This window comes from Elgaria multicarinata, chromosome 1 (genome assembly GCF_023053635.1).
Source record: "Elgaria multicarinata webbii isolate HBS135686 ecotype San Diego chromosome 1, rElgMul1.1.pri, whole genome shotgun sequence".
Lineage (NCBI taxonomy): Eukaryota > Metazoa > Chordata > Lepidosauria > Squamata > Anguidae > Elgaria > Elgaria multicarinata.
In genome coordinates this window covers 88,806,353-88,827,945 of record NC_086171.1, presented here as the reverse complement: position 1 = coordinate 88,827,945, position 21,593 = coordinate 88,806,353, and the positions used below count along the sequence as shown (strand labels likewise).

The following is a 21,593-nucleotide window of genomic DNA, read 5'->3' as shown; positions in this document are numbered from 1 at the left end:
AACCCAGATTATGTTCTTATTTTGTGCAAGCTTCAATCGGGCAACACATTCCAGCATAACTTAGGTACTTGTCATCAATGGCTGAGGCCCAACTCATTCACCAGAAATATACATGAACAATTCTTCAATAATTGTGGTGGTCAATGTTCTTTGCTTTTGTTTCTCAATGCTTGGGAGAGGAGCTTTAAAAGGTTGTGGTCCAAACAACTTGGGCTGCACAGCTATACCGTTGACTCGATGAGTTGTCCCCTTACCACTAAGAGTCTCTTCCAGCCTATCCACGTTATCCCATGCTAAGTTAGTGAATACATGAGGCCGAATGGTGGCTGGAAGAACAATTTGCTCATTTAAGGTAGCAGCAAGTTTCTGAAAACATAAGGCGGTATCATTTCCTTCCAGTTGTGAGTATGAAATCCCCTGACCAAGTCTGTTTAGAGTGCGAATTATTTCAACATTGCCTGTCAGCAGTTTTACGGCATATGGGAGCAACAATTGCGTTGGGGGTTTCTGCTGGCCATTTGTCACTGCATATATAACGTCCTGACTGAATGATTGCATAAGTAAGGTGACCCTTTTGGAGGACTTTGTGTTTTCTGGAAGTCAGAAGCCCTATTAGGAACCGTTTAACATAATCAGGCACTGTAAATGAATCTTTATCAACCTCTGAAGGATGATATGGCCATGGTGTTGATGACAGGTTTGTTTTAATCATTGTTCTTATGTGCGATGATGTTTTATCAATGATCTTGTTCATGTCTGTTGCCTTAACCTTTAAAACTGATAATTCTCTTTTCAAAGTCTGGGTTTCTCTTACAACGTCCTGTAGCATGACACTATCAGGTTGGGCCAATAATTTTCCTTGGTTGTCTGGGAATATATGGGGGCTGTCACCGAACTCGGATTCCAATTTTCTTCTAATGTGCTTCTTGGTTGATTCGTCTATTCCCTGTATTCCTCTGCGTGTCATGAGGGCTTCAAGCCTTTCAGTGAGAGTCGTCACACGTATTACCTCTTTTTTAGGAATAATCACAGTTCTAATGTATTGAAATAGTTCATCATAAGTTTCATCTCTCATATTTTTGTAGTGATCATTGGTTTGAATGCTAGATGCACGATCTTCCTCCTTTGCTTTAACTCTTGCATAGTTCTTAGGACAAGATGCATGATAATGGGCTTCTGCAGCCACTATGTCCCTACTACAAACTGCTAAGGTCTTTGAATCATAATTAATGGTTGCGCACTCTCGAAGCCTTTGGTCAACTCTAAGCTCCGTGGCCTTGATTAATTTCTCACGCGTTGATGTTCCCTTGTAGCATTTTATCTTTCCACAAAACATACATTCTTTAGCATACACGTTTGACTTTAATGATGTTCTTCTGTTTAAGCATTTACTTGTGCACTCGCTCATTCCAGCATCATCACTGATGCTTGCTTCAGCTTTTCGCTTAATACTCTGTACATCTCTTCATAGTAAACAGGCTCCTGCACTTCCTGTGTTAAAATACTTTGGGAACTGTGTTGCTTTCCACATGTCTAACAGTGGAATGTGATTCCTCACTTGAGCTGCCCCTAACAGAGTTTTCCGTGATGAGTAGTCCTGTGGGCTTGTCAGCGTATCTCCAGGTTGGACATTTGAACATAAATGAATTATACACTGGGGATCAGAGGGACAGGATGGGCTTGTTTCAGTCTTCTTCATGAAGCTGCACGGTCATTCACCACCGGCTCTGAACAAAACACACACACCAATACTTAAAACATTTATATATTTTAATTGGTGAAATTATTATAATCATAATTATAATTATTATTAGTTTATATAATCAGAATTACTGTAATTGTTATGTTTAATAATAAAAGTCACAATATTAAACATTATCAAAAAAATTCCATTTACATCAAGGTATCTTGGGAGTGGAGTGGTAACACACAAAAGGCAAAGAGTTATGACTGGCTATCACATATTTTCCATCTCTAGGCATCCATACCTTGCCAAAAAACATATTCAAACCCATCCCTCCAAGTGGTACCGATAACATGGTCGGCTCAAGGCCTAGATGGGGTTTTCAGCATCAACCTAGCTCTGAAATCAGCAGTAAAAATAATACCCAACTGCTACAGTAGGAGTAAGCTGAGCAAAAATATTTTAATCCCCTGAACCTAGAAGGGTTAAGCACTCCGAACAAACTGTCTGAATAAACAAATTATAGTGCATAAAATGTGAGTGTTTTTTCACTGTAAACTTTAAGATTTTAAGATCTAAAGGCCTTTTCACACATTATATAATGGCAAAGAAAAAAACACCTGGATTTGCTATGAAAGTATGGTCAATAAGGAGTCATGTCGAATCCTGGTTCCCTACTTAGTAAATGCAGGTGCATATTGAGAAAGTTGGTAGTCAGTGTAAAAGTTAATACTTTATAGTTTAAAGTGCACACTTAAAATGTCTTAGGTGTACTGTACAGCTAAAAATATGTGATTCGTTGCTAGTCTTGTAAATTGTTTGGTATCAGTAAGCAAGCAGAAAGGCTAAGCAAAATCAGTTTCGTTTGAGCCCAGGCTTCTGTCCACATGAAATAATATCGAAGACTAGCATATACAATCTCAAGACATGTATCTTCCACCAGCCTCTAAGCAGCAGTTCTTAAAGAAATAACATGACAGTTCTTCTAGTGATTATACAAAGTCATGCTATAGGAAACTAAACTGGTGTGGAAGGAGACATTAAATAGCAAAAATAGTATTTCACAAGAGGTGTCTCACCCAAGTAATTATTCTTACCCACAACAGGGAAATCATTGCTGTTTCCTTGGACTGAGACTTTTTCCTCATCTCTAATTAATTTGGATAGCTGGTTTTCCAAGTTTCAGCTTTGATGTGGATGCAGGGTGTGCATAATTTTGGGTGTTTGAAGCTACACCATTAGAACTTGAAGTGTGAGAAAGTCTCATCCTTCACACCCACTGTCTCATCCTTCACACCCACTGTCGTTATATGCAATCATGTCATGAGGTGTGGCACCATAAAATAAATGCAGCTGATTCTGTGAAAACCGCACAATCCTAAAAATGTGCCAGACTTGTCAGAAGTATTACATCCAATGGATGCAGAGCAGAATCAATAGTCATAATTAGCAAGACAGGGCCTTTAACTGGCATGAACTAGACAGTGCAGGCGGAGTTGTTTAAAACAGCAATACGAAAACCCTTGAAAATTTAGCATTCAGCACTTATCGGTATGTTGTGTCCTTCAGCCTCAATATTTCAAACCAGTTTCCAGATTTTGATAATATCACCCCCATTCTGTAAAAGGATAATGTATTGAAAATCTGATATCTACTCCCAAATAATCCCTCTTAAAACAATCCTGATGCAAATATGGTTTCATGCTTCTCGTTACCTGAACTAAAGTTCAAGGGCAGCTTTATACTATCAGTTTCTTTGTGAGGAAAATGTACCGGCAATTCATGGCATTTTTGTGAGATCTATTTTTATAAATACGTACATCTTTATTATGCAATCAAAATAGGTTTTAGCCAATATCATCCACCACAGCATTAACAAAAGACATCTTACAGTACAATATAAAACAATATTATCGTAGTTTAGTCACAATAAGATATATTAATTGCAGTTCTGTTTTTTATAAATAAATAGGTTCAGCAGATGGGAAAGCACGTAGGCACACAGGTTGTACTAGTTTTAAAGGAGCTTCAGTCTCTCCAGGCAACAGCACACTCTTGTAGCTACCCCAAAGCTACTTCTTGCCAGCCTGCTATGCAAATAGCTTCACTCATTACATTCTAACTGCTTTTTTTACTTTCTTTTGGCATGCACTCATGCAGCAGCACTAATCTCTGGGTTCCATCACACCAGCGTTTTATTGCACTCTCGTCATGCGTGTTTTGCTGGTTTGCAGTGCAGTACTCACATGACGTTGTGCCTGTCCTGCAGTCCTTCCACCTCTTCCCCTCCATTTTTCGTGTTTCTTAGAGTGGGGAAAGTCCGGCTTATTTCCGCCACATGAGAATTATTATTATTATTATTATTATTATTATTATTATTATTATTATTATTTCTTATCCGCCTCTCCATTTTGATCGAGGCAGGGAACAACAGTAAATATAAAATACATAAAACTAAATTAAGAACATAATATACATTGTTAAATCTTCATAAAAACATTCTAAAAATATCATAAAATTCCCCTGGATAGACCTGCCAGAAGAGATCAGTCTTGATAGCTTTCTTGAATGCTACTAGACTGTCAAGTTGATGAGTCTCCTCCGGCAGGCCATTCCACAGTCTGGGAGGAGCAGAAGAGAAGTCCTCTGAGGCAGTTATTGACCATAGTGTATGGGTAAGTTCATACCAGGAGAGGCGCTTTGTCAGCTATTGCAGTCCGAAGCCATACAAGGCTTTATAGGTCAAAACCAACACCTTGAATTGGGTTTGGAAATGTACAGGCAACCAGTGCAAGTGGGCCAGAATTGATGCTATATACTCAGACTTCCTGGTTCCTTCTATCAATATGTTTCTTCAAGTGCCTCCTCCGAAGGAGGCTTGGAGGGTGGCAACAAGGGATAGCCCCCACTGAGTTCGACCTGTTGCCAATATTGCCATCTTTTCGGTGTCATGTTAAGACTGTCTTCTACTTCCAAGCATCTGATAGCATCTGATACAATTTTAATGTTAGTTGTTTTAACAGGTCCTGGTATCTCATTGTAATTGTTTTTAGCTGTTTTAAAATGTGTGTACGTAAAAGTTTTTTTTATATTCTGTTTTGTAATTTTTTGTGAACTGCCTATTAGGTGGTATGGAAATGAATGAAATGAATGAATAAAAAAACAGCACTTTAGAGTGTCATCAGAAGGGTAAATTTTTGCATTTCTCTACTATCGTTATGGCCTCCTGCTATTGTCTTACAATATCTCTTTACACGGGGAGAGAAAGAGGAAGCAGCAATGACCATGTGGCACATTCAGGGGCTGTTTTTATCACGCCGCCTTTTGTGCACACAGTGGGAAATGGCGGCACATTACATTTTTTTTTCAAAAAAGACGGATTAAAAGGGGTCTATTTTGTGACGGAAAAACGAGAGGAAAAAGCAGGAGGATGACATCATCTAAAGGATGTGCGCTCATCCGTAAGTGGGCAGTAGCAAGTGTGAGCTAAAACATTCGTCTAATAACACTCTAAGATTGTGCATAGAAACAAACCTGAAGCCAGTGGCTTTTAATACTGAAGTAAAATGTTCACAGCAGTCAGGGCTAGTTAACATCCTAGACACTATATTATGTACTAGTTTAAGGTTTAAAGCACTTCAGAGGCAGCCAGTGCATCAAATATATTGCAGTAATCTAACTGTGATGTTACCAGAACATGTATAACTGAGGCCAGTTTATTTCTTCACAGAAAGAGACAGCTGGAGTACCCACTAAGATGGAAATGTAAGCTGTGTCCAAGTTTTTCTCTATGCACACACACACACACCCGACCCCAGGCCTCATGTTTAGCCTGAATGAGAGTTCCTAAGAACTCCCTACTTTGTGACCTTTTAGGTGGTCCTAATAAAATTATTACCCTTCTTCTGAAATACTTTTTTTTTAAAGTGTATTTGAATAGGAAGATTCTGGATTCAACATATGCTATGATACACTTGTTAACTTACAGGTTTTTGAGAATCAATTGAGACATTTTATATTTGTTAAATCTTTGTGAACTTATAATATTTGCCATTTGTTATTTGATAGGAGACTATATTAAGTTTAAATTGTACATATGTATAATAATTTAAAATAAATAAATTCTACCACTGTTAGACCAACATAGCTGCCTAATGTTTCTGTGACCAGTAGATGGCAGACTTAACTTATCATCATGAGGCCCACAGAAGCAAGTTAGGCGGTTTAATTTACATTATTGTACAACCCCAGATAAGCAAAACCAGGTGTGTTTGACCAAAACCTTTTCACTGGTGTACAATGATCTTAAAATCAGCAAGAGCACAGATGTTGATTACAAATTTGTTAATTTGATTTATAAGTAATATAGCAGAAGTGGCATTAAACACACACACACACACACACCAATCCCTGTATTCTCTAGCTAAAAAGCGAGTTTGGGCAGGGCTGGGCCAAGCCATTTTTTGGATCTATGCTGAAATTTGAAGTTTTGAAAATCTGCCACTGAAATAAACTATCTAGTTGAAACATGTTTGCTAAACAATGGTGTTAAATTCAACAAGATTGCCCTTGTAATTTGAAGCTGGGAAGTTTGTAACACGGTGTTTTGTCTGTCCTTATATCTCTTGTATATATTACTGTGAAATTAGTTCCATTTTTGTTTACTAATTGACTTTTACCACACCTTTTATTGTGCTGTTTATTTATTTCTATTTTTATCTCATCTTTTTATCCTCCAAGGAGCCCAAGGCAATTTACATGATTTGCCTCCTCTCCATTTTATCTTCACAACAACCGTGAGAGTCAGTGATTTGTCTAAAGTCACTTAGTGAGCTTCATGGCTGAGTGGAGGCTAGAACCCAGATTTCCCAAGTCCCATTTTATTATTATAGTGCTGTTATTTGTATGTAAAATTTCCAGTTCTTTCCTGATCTCAAATTATTTTTGGTATCAAATTATTTTTGGCAAGTGCCTCTCCCTGGAAGTAATAATACAACAAAAAATTAAATGACTAACGATGTGTTGCCCTTTCATGATAATCAACATCAGTTGCCTGAAGTGGCTGCCCCACTCTGCCTAATGGTTGGGCCGGCTTCCATCTTGGGTAACAGGACTGAGAGAGTAAGACCTTTTGGAGAGTCTGCTGTAAGTCTGAGTGGACACTAGAGCAGATGGACTGAATGGTGTGGGCTGGTATATGTTCACAAGCTGCATCAACATGCAAAGCTCTATGCATGCTATGTTCATTCTTTGTGCTGGGACTTCCCACATTGCTTATTTAGTATAGGAAAGCACCAGACAAGGAGCAGAGGATGCTATTGTGAAATGCAATCATCCAAAGCAGCCACATCTTTTCTGTTCTCAAGGTTTATCTGTACAATCATTTCCCCCTCATCTCACAAAGGAGTAGCACTTTCAGAATTACACACAGCCCATATGGATTTCTACACTGTCAATTCATGCTCACCCTCCCCAATTCTCAGTGTCCATAGTGTTCCACCTCACAAAAACAGATTCTGCCAGCTTTAAAAAATAATGTGTTGGTTATTCGTTCAGTCGCTTCCGACTCTTCGTGACTTCATGGACCAGCCCATGGCAGAGCTTTCTGTTGGCTGTCGGCACCCCTAGCTCCCCCAAGGTCAAGTCTGTCACCTCCAGAATATCACCCATCCATCTTGCCCTTGGTCGGCCCCTCTTCCTTTTGCCTTCTACTTTCCCTAGCATCAGCATCTTCTCCAGGGTATCCTGTCTTCTCATTATGTGGCCAAAGTACTTCAGTCTTGCCTTTAATACCATTCCCTCAAGTGAGCAGTCTGGCTTTATTTCCTGGAGTATGGACTGGTTTGCTCTTCTTGCAGTCCAAGGCACTCTCAGAATTTTCCTCCAACACCACAGTTCAAACATGAACCATGAAAACACCCCCACACACCTATCTCATTTTAAGGCAGTCTCCTATTTACTCTCACTAATTCTCTCCACCCAACCCAATAGACAAAAGGGGGGAAAACCCAAAATATCGCAAAACCACAGACCAGCAACCTACTTTTCTTCAAAGCAATATAGGTTTTTGTTTTGTTTTGAAATTGCAACTGGTGCTGTACAATTGTGGCAGGAGGGCTTTTATGTATGCAGCTAACCATAGTCAAGTAAGCAAGCTTCTTTATCAGTATATCATGTATAAATTAGGTCACTGTCAATACATTTTTTCTCAAAGCATGACTGGATTTCTTTAAATAAAAAAAGGTGGGTTAAGAGATTTCAGGTGCTTAAAGACTTACTAATGCACCAAAAACGACAGAAATTGCATGTTGAGGCTGTACCATATGCAAAGTGAGCACAATATGCAAGTTCAATTATGTCTTAAATTCTCATCTTAAAAGAAAAAGGAAATCTGGGGATAAAAAAATCTTTCTTTTTAAAAGGAAGCTTATGGAAAAAGTTTATATGGAATCTTTTGGGGGCAGCAAAGTTTAACTTCACTGTGGCTCTATAATATATTTTTTAAAGTCGTTTCTCCTATTTCCACAGGGGTTTTTATTCTCCCCATTTTTGCATGGTTGTTTCTCCTACCTTCCATTCTTTTTCTCCCCCACCTGAAGAACACTTCTCCCAATTTACTTGTAGCAATAGCAAGTACAAACTTCCTCACTTGACAGCAGCCATCTTTGCTGTTGGAAGAGACAAATTTGGATTTCAGGTTGTGCCCACTGTAATTAAATAAAGCAATGGGGAATTTAAAAACAAATAACCATAAGGAGATTATGGATTTTCTCAAAAATAAGAAGTGTGAGACCTCTGCAGTTTCTTCAAATTTTTGCAGGTGGGGTGGGGGGTTAAACTGCAGAAATTTGCCCAAGAAGGGGGGGGGATGTAACTTCCTGGCATTGTTCTACATGCCTACTTTAAATCTGGCCAATATATGCTGCTTAACTCATAAAATACTCCAGGCCAACATTTAGGCTTTAATGTTAGAATTTTGTTTGACATACAGGTGCTATTGAGGCTTTATGGATAGTTTTTTTTTTGCTTTCAAAATGAAGCAAAATGAAGCAGATGAAGTAGCAGCTTTCAAAAACAAACAAAAATATTGTGATGTGTCCTGACCCAAAACATAAAGCAACCTCTAAGTAAGTTCTCTCTAAACTCTGTTCTTATCTTTCATTCATTTGACTTCTGCTTAGAAGTGGGACAGGCTTACTAATATGCCTTCAATGTCAGGACCTTTTCGCACTTTATAAACCCTCCCCCAGTATCCACTAGTCCATGGAAAGTTATGTCATAATACTGTTGGCCACAGATCTTAGTTGTTTTTCCTGGAAGAAGAAGAATTACTCCTCTAGAATTCTGTGTTTATTTTTTACAAACCAGTATAGTGGCTATAATTTGTAAACTGTAAAACTTGCTTGTGACCAGTGTTTGTTTTATTCAGATATTTGCATATGAAGCTGCCCAGTATTTGGGGAATCTGGAGGAGGCAATTCTGCCATATATAGCAAATCCAATATTTTGGTGGAGGATTATTTGCTAAACGGGTTATTTGCAAGCTGAATCTTGCAGACTGGGTTCAAAGCACAGATATTATCATTAAAAATGTTGACATTTCTGCTATTTTATTTATTTATTTTATTTATTTATTTAAGTATTTTTATGCCGCCATTCAGCCAAAAAAGGCTCTCATGGCGGCTTACAAAAGTATTTCTTGACAGTCCCTGCCCACAGGCTTACAATCTAAAAGACATGACACAAAAGGAAAGGGGATTGGGAGGGAGGAGGAGGAGGGGGGAAAGGAAAGCAAACTCAGGCACTACAATCTTAGTTGGAAAGTTCAGCAGTTGCAGTTGACAGCAGGAGGGAGGAGGGCTCTCAGCTGGAGCTGGACCCAGGCACGGTGGAGAGGTGCCTGGCTGCTGCTTCCTCCCTCACTGGTGGCCTCTGCAGAGACAGTTGGTAGCAGGAGGGAGGGGGCTCTCAGCTGGAGCTGGACCCAGGCACGGTGGAGAGGTGCCTGGCTGCTGCTTCCTCCTTCACTGGTGGCCTCTGCAGAGACAGTTGGTAGCAGGAGGGAGGGGGCTCTCAGCTGGAGCTGGACCCAGGCACGGTGGAGAGGTGCCTGGCTGCTGCTTCCTCCCTCAAAATACAGTCTATTTTGATTAGACTGTAGGCATAAATAAATGAATGAATGAGTTTTATGCTTTTTTTTTTGTAAGGTTAGATGAAAAGATGGGACGATTAATTATTGGCCTGTTCTCAGTGAACAGGATTTAAGAGCGCACTCACAGCCAAATCATTTCACTGCTATATACTAAAGCACGTTTACTGGGGAATGAAACCCATTGAATTCTGTAGGAGTGACTTGAATAAGCTGCATGTTTGTGAAGCAGCTTTTAGGGTGACCATATGAAAAGGAGGACAGGGCTCCTGTATCTTTTAACAGTGGTATTGAAAAGGGAATTTCAGCAGGTGTCATTTGTATATATTGAGAGCCTGGTGAAATTTCTTCTCCATCACAACAGTTAAAGCTGCAGGAGCTATACTAGAGTGACCAGATTTAAAAGAAGGCAGGGCACCTGCAGCTTTAACTGCTGTGATGGAGAAGAAATTTCCCCAGGTTCCCCATATATACAAATGACACCTGCTGAAATTTCCTTTTCAATACAACTGTTAAAGATACAGGAGCCCTGTATATCCTCCTTTTCATAGGGTCACCCTATATTATATTTATTTGTATCCCACCTTTTGCCCAATGCTGGGCCTCAAGGCGGCCTTACAAAGTTTAAAACATATATTGTGGGGAGGGGGCACATAAACGTTTAAAATACACAACAAAATTATAGATGGAGGGCCAGATTATTCTCCAAAGGACTGCTGGAACAAAAAAGTTTTCGCCTGCTTCCAAAAGCCCATCAAAGGAGGGAACCAGCCTAGCTTCCCGGGGAAGCGAGTTCCAAAGCACCGGAGCAGCCACCAAGAAGGCCCTCTCCCATGTTCCCACCAAGCATGCCTGTGAAGATGGCGGGACTGAAAGGGCTTCTCCAAAAGATCTCGAAGCACGGGCAGGCCCATAAAGGAGAATACGGTCTTTCAAATAACCTTGCCTCGAGCCATATGGTCACCCTAGTTTATTTTTAAATCTGCTTTTTCAACCCACTCTGGCCCTCCTGGCTTATATTAAAAGGCCTTTTAAAACGTCATTATCACAGCGAACAATTATAAAAAAAAAATAGCCAGGGATATGAAGTTTTTATTTTGAGCCAAACTTTATGCTAGCACTTAGCGGCGGAGTGTGAAAGTGCCCACGGTTCCGTTTGCCTCCTGAACAGGCAGAGGGGCCCCCGGCAGGGCAAAGCCGGCAGGAGCAGGTAGCGGAGCGGGTGGGTCACAGCACCCGGCCCATGCTGCTGGCTGGGGCCTCCGGCGCGCGTTTCTCTGTTCTCCGGCGTTGGCGCCTCCCTTTCCGTCCGGGCGCCTCTCGCCCCGCGGCACTGCCAGGTCCGGCGCACCGCCCAGCAGGGGCCGCGCTGGGGCAGAGCAAGGAGGGAGCCGGAGCTGCGGCGGCGGAAGGAGGCAGGCAAGAGCCGGCGGACGGCGCCCGGGCTCGAGGGAGGCGTCTCACTGCAGCAGCCCCGGGTGGCGGAGAGAGACGCGCTTCTCGGAGCAGCCGGAGGAAGCGCGGCTGGTTCTGCCGGCAGAACCTCGTCGCCCGCCTCGCGCAAGAAGCCGGAGGGCTTCGCCGTGGCCACCATCTCCGGCTCTAGACGCTCCTGCCGCAGTGGTCCCCGCGCCCAGACGCCGGTGGGCGCGATGGCTCCCCAGCAGTGCCGGGCTCTTTCCGCCCTTCTCCTCGTGGCCGTAGCGGCAGGTAAGGAAGCGGGAAGTGCGACTTCTTCTGGGGAGGTTCTCCATCCCAGCCGCCGTTCAGATTGGACCTCCGAAGTGCCGTTGGTGTCGACTGGGATGCTTAAGTTGCAGCCCAGTATCCAAGACCAGAGGCTATATTTCTGCCCAGTGCTGCATCCGAGGAGCAAAGGCGGGGTATAAACGCCAACCCTCAGAAGCTGGACGTGAGTCAGCAGCGTGATGCACCTGCAAAAAAGGCTAATGCCATTTTAGGTTGCATGAACAGAACCGTAGTTACCGAGCCGGGAGTAGTAATAGTTCCATTTTATTCCATGCCAGTCATGGGTAGGTTGCATCACACTGATCATACCCAAAATAGATTGCATCAGGAGTGCTGCATTTACCTAAGAAGGATCTAAACAAAGTGAAACAATCAGAGGTGTGGAAGAAAAGAAGTCCTATGAGGAAAGGTGTTTGGCCTTGGAAAGAGAAGACTGGGGGGGGGGGGGGGAGAGAGACATGACAGCCCTCTTAAAATACCTGAAGGGAAGAGGACAAGGGCTTGTTCTCTGCTCCCCCAGAAGGCATAATTGATGTAATGGGGCTGAAGTTACAGGAGGGTAATTTTTTGATGAATATAATAAAAACTTCTTAATGGTAGAAGCACTTCTACAATGGAACCAATTGCTGGAGTGGGTCCGGGGGGGGGGGGGGGTCTTCAAGCAGAGGCTGAGCTGCCATCAGTTGGATGCGTTCGCTTTAAATTTTCTTTAACGGGGGTTGAACTAGATGACCTAAAAGCTCTTTCCAACTCTGTGATCCTATGAAACAAATAAACTAGGTGGTTTTTGAAATTATCAGCCAGTATGAGTTGCCCGAAGATACTCATGGAATTGTGTATTTTTAAAAAAGAAACACACACGCACCCTTCTTTTCTACTTCAAAGAGTGTGACTACAGATTTTCAAGTGCAGGGTTTGTTTTCGGTCTTAAAAATGGGCTGCGATCCAAAGCACACCTGCTTGGAAGTCAGGTACACTGGAATCAATAGCACTTAATTCCAAGTAGAGAGGGACAGAATTCTTGGGGAAGGAATCCCAATAAACAGGACATAATTTACAAAAGGATATATTCCTAGTCTATCATCTAAGTCACTTTCCTCAAAAGAGGGGTGTCTGGTCATTAAAGAAGGGTTTATTTAGATTTGCAGGAGGAGGAAGAGAAAAGGTTGGGGAAACTGAAACTTAAGCATTGCAAACGTGGCTTGTGTACTGTTGATGTAGGGAGTGAGAATAGAAATAGAAAGCAGAATGCCTCCAGAATGTAGAGAGTTTTCCTTGGCTAATTAAATAGGAATATTTTGACCTCCTTGAAAGGTGATAATATCTAAGGACAGAAGAGAAAAAAACTTGTTACTTGTTCTCCCTTGAACAATATGACAGAAAACTTCAGTTGAAGACAGTCGCTGGTAACAGAAGGCTACCTATTCACTTGTTACATGTCTTTTGGTCTGTATCTAACAATGTAACATGTGCCAGCACATGTTTGCTGCACAGCTCATTGAGTGTGCTACACAGTGTGCTACACTACATTGAGCATTGATTGGGTGGCAGAATTGAGTTTTTAGTTGTGGTCTGCAGTGTGTTCCATTTGGTTAGGGGTGGTCAACTTGTGGCCATCCAGATCTTATTGGCCTGCTAATCTCATCAGTCCTAGCCAACATACCCTATTTCTTCGATTCTAAGACACACTTTCCCCCCCATATAAACATCTCTAAAAATGGGGTGCATCTTAGAATCGCGGGTGTGTCTTAGGTTTTTTTCCTGTTGGTGGTACTGAAATTAGTGTGCGTCTTACAATCGATGGTGTCTTACAATCGAAGAAATATGGTAGTCAATGGTCAATCACTGGTAATTGTTGGTCACAGGTAGCTTCTTTTTACATAATGTTTTGTGCAATTCTACTATCTACATAATGTTTTGTTAAGATAGCTCATCCTTTGTCATAAACCCAGGCTAGTCCCAACAATTAAAATACTTTCATTTATTTAATACACAATAAAAACATTGCAATTTACAAAAGGCTAGATGTATATTCAAACCTTGTAACTTTGAACTTACTATCAATTCAGGTGCTCCAAGGTACACCTACACAAATATATTCAAGGGCCACTTCACCTGTTGTACGGCAGATTCCAGTGGTATTTTCTGCAATAAACATACACAATATGATGTGGAGATGTATATGTCTAGATGTGTAGCAGACATCTACTGGGAGCTGTGGCCGATCAGCTTCTGAAGCACAGGATAAAGCTCTGCCTTGCAAAATTATTTTTGAGGCAGAAGAGTTCAGTCCCATGTTCTGGCGAGCCCAACCAGCTAGTAATGGTGTAGTGTGGAAGACCATTGCTTCTGTGTTGGCACAGAAGTGGTATAGCTTCCAAATCACGTGAGGTACTGGTTCTTCTCTATTTGGCCCTGGTTAGGCCTCATCTAGAGTATTGCATCCAGTTTTGGGCTCCACAATTCAAGAAGGATGCAGACAAGCTGGAGCGTGTTCAGAGGAGGGCAACCAGGATGATCAGGGGTCTGGAAACAAAGCCCTGTGAAGAGAGACTGAAAGAACTGGGCATGTTTAGCCTGGAGAAGAGAAGATTGAGGGGGGACATGATAGCACTCTTCAAATACTTAAAAGGTTGTCACACAGAGGAGGGCCAGGATCTCTTCTCAATCCTCCCAGAGTGCAGGACACAGAATAATGGGCTCAAGTTAATGGAAGCCAGATTCTGGCTGGACATCAGGAAAAACTTCCTGACTGTTAGAGCAGTACGACAATGGAATCCGTTACCTAGGGAGGTTGTGAGTTCTCCCACACTAGAGGCCTTCAAGAGGCAGCTGGACAACCATCTGTCAGGGATGTTTTAGGGTGGATTCCTGCACTGAACAGGGGGTTGGACTCGATGGCCTTGTAGGCCCCTTCCAACTCTGCTATTCTATTCTATGATTCTACATTAATCTCAGCTGCCTATTCAGCATGCTGCTACCAGCGAATCAGTACTATTTGAATATCCCTTATTCTAACCAGGAGGTCACTCTCTGGTTGCCTCTTGTTCATGACGTTCTCGGAAGTCTGTGCATTTTTTGTGTGATCTCTGTCATCCAGTTCTGTGCAGCAACTATATTTTACTTGGTGCTACCCTGCACCTGTGAAATTTCCATGCCTCTACGTTTACGTCTCATACCTTCCTCAGTTATTCACATTAGCATTTTCCAGAAATCATATAGTCTCTCTCTGCTGATCTAGAAAATTTAATTTGTTACTTTTGATGGGTGTTTGGTTTTTTGGTAAACCAAAAATTTCAGATCAAGTGTGGGAACGGGGGGAATGTACAGTCGCTACCGAACAAGAAAGCACAAAATCAGTGTGAAAAGTGGCAAGGTTCAAATCCTCTTTAAAAAGAAGAAAAGAGAACTAGGTTCCAGGTGAGACAGGTAACCCTTAAGTCATTTGCATGAACTGGTAGAAATGCTATTCAACAATTAATTTGGTCTGAACAACTTTACCTATATTTCCCTGCAATTTTTGCTATTTTGCATAATTTATTTTGGTTTTGCTAGTCATGGGGAAGGATGAGAAGCTATCCTGGACATTGAAATCCACCTCCACCCCCCAAGAAAACTACTGGAAATCTTGTTCAGCATCTCTGCTTCTGAGATTTCAGCAGGTGCCAGTAATATATTTTCAGAAACATTTTCCATAAGGGTTACAAACTTCCTTTCAAAAAGAAAAGGAAAGCTAAGAGTCTCACGAAGTTAACATCTGCCCTCAACACCATATTCTTTGGCTTTTCTGTCCTCGTATGAGACAAACAGCCGTGCCTATAGGTGCCCTGGAGCCAGGGTTAACAAAGTTGTGGAGGGAAGCAGGGATGTGGACTGGCTCAGGTTTGAACAGGCCTGGATGAAGCCCCATTGGTGTTCCTCAAGTCACAGGAAAAGGAAGGGAGAGGGGCGTACAGGGCATAGCAGGCCAAGGAGCCACGAGAGTGCAAAATGGTTTGGTCCAGAGTGCTAGAACGGTTCGGGCCAGCCTCAGAGCTGTAGCTTTCTTCAAATGCTCTAAAACAATGGTAGAAGAATTACTCGCTTTTTTTAATGGCAGTTCTGTACAGTTAGCTTATCAAGTCAGCAGCCACCACCAAAGATTGCTTGTCCCAAAATAGTAAAATTCCATAAGTCACTCAAGGTGATTGTCACAGTGCAAAGTACACAGCAATTGAGTTTCTCCCCCCGCCCTAAGATGCAGCTGATAGACATAGTGCACTAGCTACAACGTGCAGTAAATAATTGAAAGCAGCCAGTTTTACAGCAGAGGGGAGAACTATCACAGAATTTTGGTACAGCGTAGGAAACCATGGGCTTTTTGTTTCTCTTTTGATCCATGACACCTGCTCATATGCTTCAGGCGGTGCAGTGCCAATAATTCTCTGACTCTGTATCCTTTCATCTCCTCATCTCCTCTGTCAGTGCTTGAACTTCAGTTTTCTGTCAAGCATCTGTAGGGGAGCTCTGCTTTAGTGGAGGAACAGCACTGGGGGTGGTTCCCCCCCACCCCACCCTGCAATCTATTTTTTGGATTTAAGTTGTTCCGATTTTGCTACAATCTGAAACTGCTGTTACCTCTTTGTGCCTGTCTTTCCGCCATTTTTCCCACAGTGGGGCTAATAGTTTCTGGGGAGGGGTTACATCAGGCGAAAGGCACTGGGTAAAAGTGTTTAAAGAAAAAAAAAATCCTCCCCCAGCACTACTTTTCCAATTAAAATTGCTCCTGCTAGCTGCCCTGGGAGATCCAATCGTGGAATGGCTGCATTATGTCCGTTCGGCCCCGAGGAGGGGGGAATTCTAGGCAGGAGAGAGAAGTGGCAAAGTAAAGAGCTTCGAATGATCAGGAGCTAAGGAGAACTGAAGTTCACTCATCTGGAATATCCTGACCGATCTTGGGCTGCAGGGCTCTGCTCTACTTCCAGTTTTTGAAGCTTTATAACGTTTTGGCTCTCTTCAAGGCAGGTACCTCATCTCCCAGTGACTGGTTCATGAATTTTTTTGACAGCAGTTTCATAATAGTGGCATCATGCTCCCTGTTCTGTTGTTTATTGTTTTGTGGCTGTTTCGGAATAGAAAGGCTTTCCTGTTTGTTGCCAAAATTTTGGGTAATTTATCCTTTCCTTTGTTAATGGCGGTATTTACTGTTTTTGTATAAAGCAACGTTGGCATGCAGAACTTTCAGCAAGATTTGAGAAAAGCCCAGTTTGATTACAGTTATGCAGCAGCCTCTGCTGTCACACAATACCTTACAAGCTCACGTGAAGCCTGTGCTGTCAAAACAAAATAAAACTAAAACCTTGTGCGTTTCTACCCAGTGCTGTGTATGTCCCAATGTAGAAGGGGAGCAAATAGGCCATGAGTACAGGATAGAACATGATAGCCGATCCAAGAGGCTAAAGTGCAACAGGAAAAAAGGGACACATCAGAGACGTCTGGCGAGGGACACCGCGCATAGGTGTTTCTGTGCAAATGCTAGAAGCCTCCAAGCCAAAATGGGAGAATTGGAGTGCTTGGTTTCAAAGGAGAACCTGGACATAGTGGGCATTACAGAAACCTGGTGGAATGGAGAGAACCAGTGAGATACGGTCAACCCTGGATACAAAGGACAGGGAAGGGCGTACTGGGGCCGGTGTTGCTCTGCACGTCAAAGAGGGTGTTGTGTCAAGTAGACTAGAGCACCCAAACGGGGAAGACTCTTCCATAGAAGTGCTGTGGGTGACAATGCAGAGCCTCAAAACAAATGTAGTGCTAGGAAAGTGCTATCGTCCCCCAGACCAAAATGCTGAGAGTGACCTTGAGATGGAGAATGAAATCAGGGAGGCCTCCAAATGAGGAAGTATTGTAATAATGGGTGACTTCAATTATCCTCACATTGATTGGATAAATTCATATTCCAGTCGTGACAAAGAGGTTAAATTTCTCGATGGGAGGGCTTTCTCCGCTGTGGCACCCCGGTTGTGGAATGAGCTCCCCAGAGAGGTCCGCCTGGCGCCTACACTGTACTGCTTTCGTCGCCAGCTGAAGACCTTTTTATTCTTTCAGTATTAACACTTAATGTTAACTTAAATTTAAATTTTACTGTTCTAACTCTGTATTTTAATCTTATATCAATTTTGCTGCGTGGTTTTATCCTGGTTGTGCTTTTTATACAGTATTTTGTAATTGTGTTTTTAACCTGTTGGTTGTTTTATTATGGTTTTAATTTTTGTGAACCGCCCAGAGAGCTTCGGCTATTGGGCGGTATAAAAATTTAATATATAAATAAATGTGACAGCCTTCCCCCTTCACTCATTGGAGCTCCTATGGGAATTAATCAAAATGCTTACAGCTCCCTCATTTTTAAAGATAAAGAGATGAACTTGTCACGGTGATAGCTCTTAAGGAGGGCTTTAGCCATGCCAAGTTTGAATCAGATCCGTTCATGCCTTCATTTTTAGGAATTTTTTAAATGAATTTTTAAAAATGCTTACATCTGTGTAATTTTAAAGATAAAGAGATGAAATTTGGCAGGGTGGTAGGTCTTAAGGTGGGCTTTAGGCATGCCAAGTTTGAATTGATTGGTTCATGCCTTGATTTTTTTAGGATTTTTTAAATCCCCCCCCTTAAAACATTTCCCTGATAGTCCACCAATGCAAAATTCCACCTGTTTACATTTGTGGAGGATCTATTTTCCTTTACTTTGATAATGCGAAGCTGTGCATCTCCAATTCATAAAATAGAGATCTGCTGGTTCCCTTACTCAAGAGTAAACCCCATTGATTTCAACTGCATTTACATCCAAGTCATACTAAAATCTGATGTATGCATACCTTTGAGTAAACCCCATTGAACAGAGAGAGATTTACTTCTGAGTAAACAGAAGACCTCAGAAGTGATAGGGCAGCAAAGCACTTTTTTCCAGTTTGCTGTTTTAGACTTTTAAAAAAAAGTTTCTGAGTGACCACACTATTAAAAATCAGTTCTATACTTGTTTACTCAGAAGTAAGTCTTTCTCTGTTCAATGGGGTTACTCAAAGGTAAGCATCGGATTTTAGTATGACTTGGATGTAAATGCAGTTGAAATCAATGGGAAATGGTATAAGGGGGGGAATTTTAAAAAACCTAAAAATCAAAGGATGAACCAATCTGTTTCAAACTCGGCATGCCTAAAGCTCTACTTAAGAGCTCTCAAGGTCTGAAGTTTCATCTCTTTATCTTTAAAATGATGGAGCTGCAGGCAAGGAGGGTGGAGTTGGAGCAGTAAAAAAGTCCATTCATTTCAACTCAGAATGCTGGAGGACCGCCCTGCCCTCCCCTTTCATCAGCAAAACTCCATTCAAAGCACACGCCCCCAACAAAGGAAAAAGCAAGGGGACAGCACTACACCGAGGCTTAAGGGCGCATTAAAATCACTTGGGGAAAATAATCTAGACTTTCCTCACACCAAAATAATATGCAAAACAGAGGAAAAGACGCAAAATGGGTGCAGGACAGGGACGATGTCTTGCGAGTCCCGCACTGCAAAACCAGATACCAGGCATGGCGAGAGTGCATTAAACTGCTGGTGTGATGAAGCTTTCAGATAATCTGCTGTGGTCAGTCTGTTGTTATCTTGCATACATTTAGGTTTTGAGTAGAAATGCCACAGATCAAAAGCTACTCCTTGCATTTCATTGACCCTGTTGAAACGATATGCTAAGTCACAGTGATTAAGCATTTTGAGCTAAACATTATGACTTAGCATGTTGTGTGAACCATTCCTATCTGTAGTGGCTACATAACCACAGTTTAAACAGGCTCACTAACCATATGCTGCAAAAAGGGTTAGCAACCTAACCATGGCTTAGTGTGTAGTCTGAACAGGCCTTTTGGTCCCATACTTTCTCATATCTTTTTCTCAGCCATGATTTATGTGTTTATACCTGCCAACTGAGGATAATATTAATGTAGTATCCGACAAAGTGAGCTGCAGTCCACAAAAACTTATAGCCACAATCAAATTATTTGTTTTTAGGGTGCATCAAAACCTTTTGATTTTGTTTCCTAAATAATCTGGGGTTTTCTGAAGAGCTGTCTCCTTGCAATCCAACAAACTGCATTTTACAGAGCAAATCCTACACATGTCTACTCAGGAAGTAAGCCCCATTAAGTTCAGTGGGATTTCCTTCCAGGTTCATGTGTATAGAATTGTAGCCTTACACCTTGTTTGCATATAACACTAACCCATGGTATATTCACTCATGGATTGTTGAATTTGGGTGGTCATGACGTGTGAACCCAACCATTTTAATGGTTTGTTAACAAAGAACAACCCAGAAGGAGAACCCATGGTTTGCTGTTGGGTTGTGAACGTGGGTTTGTTTAAGCCATAGTTTCTTACATATGAATGCAGAACCATGGGTTGTTTATGGGTTGTTTTGCCAAGTTACAGAGGTGGTTAGAAAAAGTGCTTTAAAAACCCCCTGCTGCTCTACATACCAGTACTACAGTGCCACAAAGGGATTTTGGTAATACAGGGAAGGAGCAGGCAAAGGAGGAGGGAAACAAAAAGCCCTGGGATTAAGAAAACAAACCATGGGTTAAATAATTTGTGGGTTAGTGTTATGTGTGAACCAGGACACAATCTCCTTTCTTCTGAATTTCAAAAGAATCTGAAAGTGATATTTTTAGATCCTGTTCTTATTTTAACTCCAACTCAATTATTTATAAGATACAGCTGCAGTTTCATGCTTGCCAGCTACCCTTTTAATCTGTAACCTAGAAAGGCTTTTGGTACCATGCAACACTTGCTTAGTTATCCTGTATTTGAGGTAAATCTTCAGTGTCCAAAATTCACCAAGAATGAAGCAGTCCTCTTTAAGGACCAAAAGCGGGACTACAAACACGCCCCCGTGCATGTTTGTAGAAGATGACGACCAATAGCAGCTACTGACAGTGGCAGTGAGACGGTAAACTCATTGGCCGTGTTCAGAAGACACCTTTAAACCATGGATTTAACCACATTGAATAAGGCTTTTTGCTTTATTCACCAAGGTTAAAGCCATGGTTTAAGGTGTCTTCTGAACGGGGCCATTGATGGTGGAGTCCCATTGAAGTTGTCCTTCCCAAGGACCCTCAGAAACCTGGAGCCAGCACGCCCTACAAGCAGCCATGGAAATATTTTTACATTGAAGCAGCCATGGAAATATTTTTACATTGAAGCAGCCATGGAAATATTTTTACATTTAATAAGGGTATACCCTTATTAAATAAACCAGCTCGCTCCTGTGGGTCTAAGAGCAAGGCCTGTACTTCGGGACAATGATGTGGTGGGAATAAAAATGCCTTCTGCCCCTGACAGCAGCCAACTAGGGAGAGACACATGCCTTTCCCCCACCCCACCCCTTGCTATATATGCACCCCTTTCCCACCCAGCCACCATAATTATGACAGGATTTTTTCTAGTTTTACATAGAGACAGCTGATGCCTGCAGTAATTGCTCACAAACCCTGTGTCGTAAATAAACACACAACACTGAGCAATACTTCATTATTCTGAGTTTACCCATGTAAGAAATCCCATTAGTTTTAAAGCTTTGATTGCTAGTTACCCCACCCCCTCAAACACACACACACACTTTTTTTCTGGATAATGAAGTTGCTCAAATCCCTGTGGCTACAACTGAGATTTAACTATGCTTTTTTAAAAAATTTGCTTGTTAAAGCAAAGTCGCTTGTTAAACTTGAGCTCATTGTCTTAAGAAACGACAATTCCGCTTGGGAAAGGGGGGATCTCGTTTTAGAAAGATCTGATGCTGTAAACAATTGTCTTAATGAGATCAGAGTTCATGCTGAGATAAAAAGCTACAAAACAAGCCAGGAGCCTCATTATGTGTTTAAAACCTAACTAGTGCCCTGTTGTTGCTTTAACGCACAGACATGTGACAGTAAGCTAGCAAATTGCAGGAGTCAGAAGCCTGGTGGCTGGAAACTGTGGCCATTGTTGCTGTG

General features: G+C 41.8%; 1 protein-coding gene across 1 annotated transcript in view; it reads left to right on the top strand.

Annotated features, from left to right (window-relative positions):
* Positions 1–21,593, top strand: part of PARM1 (prostate androgen-regulated mucin-like protein 1) — a 50,979-nt gene that overhangs the window by 3,734 nt on the left and 25,652 nt on the right. The window contains exon 3 of the mRNA XM_063147541.1: positions 11,174–11,543. Coding sequence (XP_063003611.1) covers positions 11,174–11,543 — 370 coding nt within the window. The remainder of the gene's footprint in view (positions 1–11,173; positions 11,544–21,593) is intronic.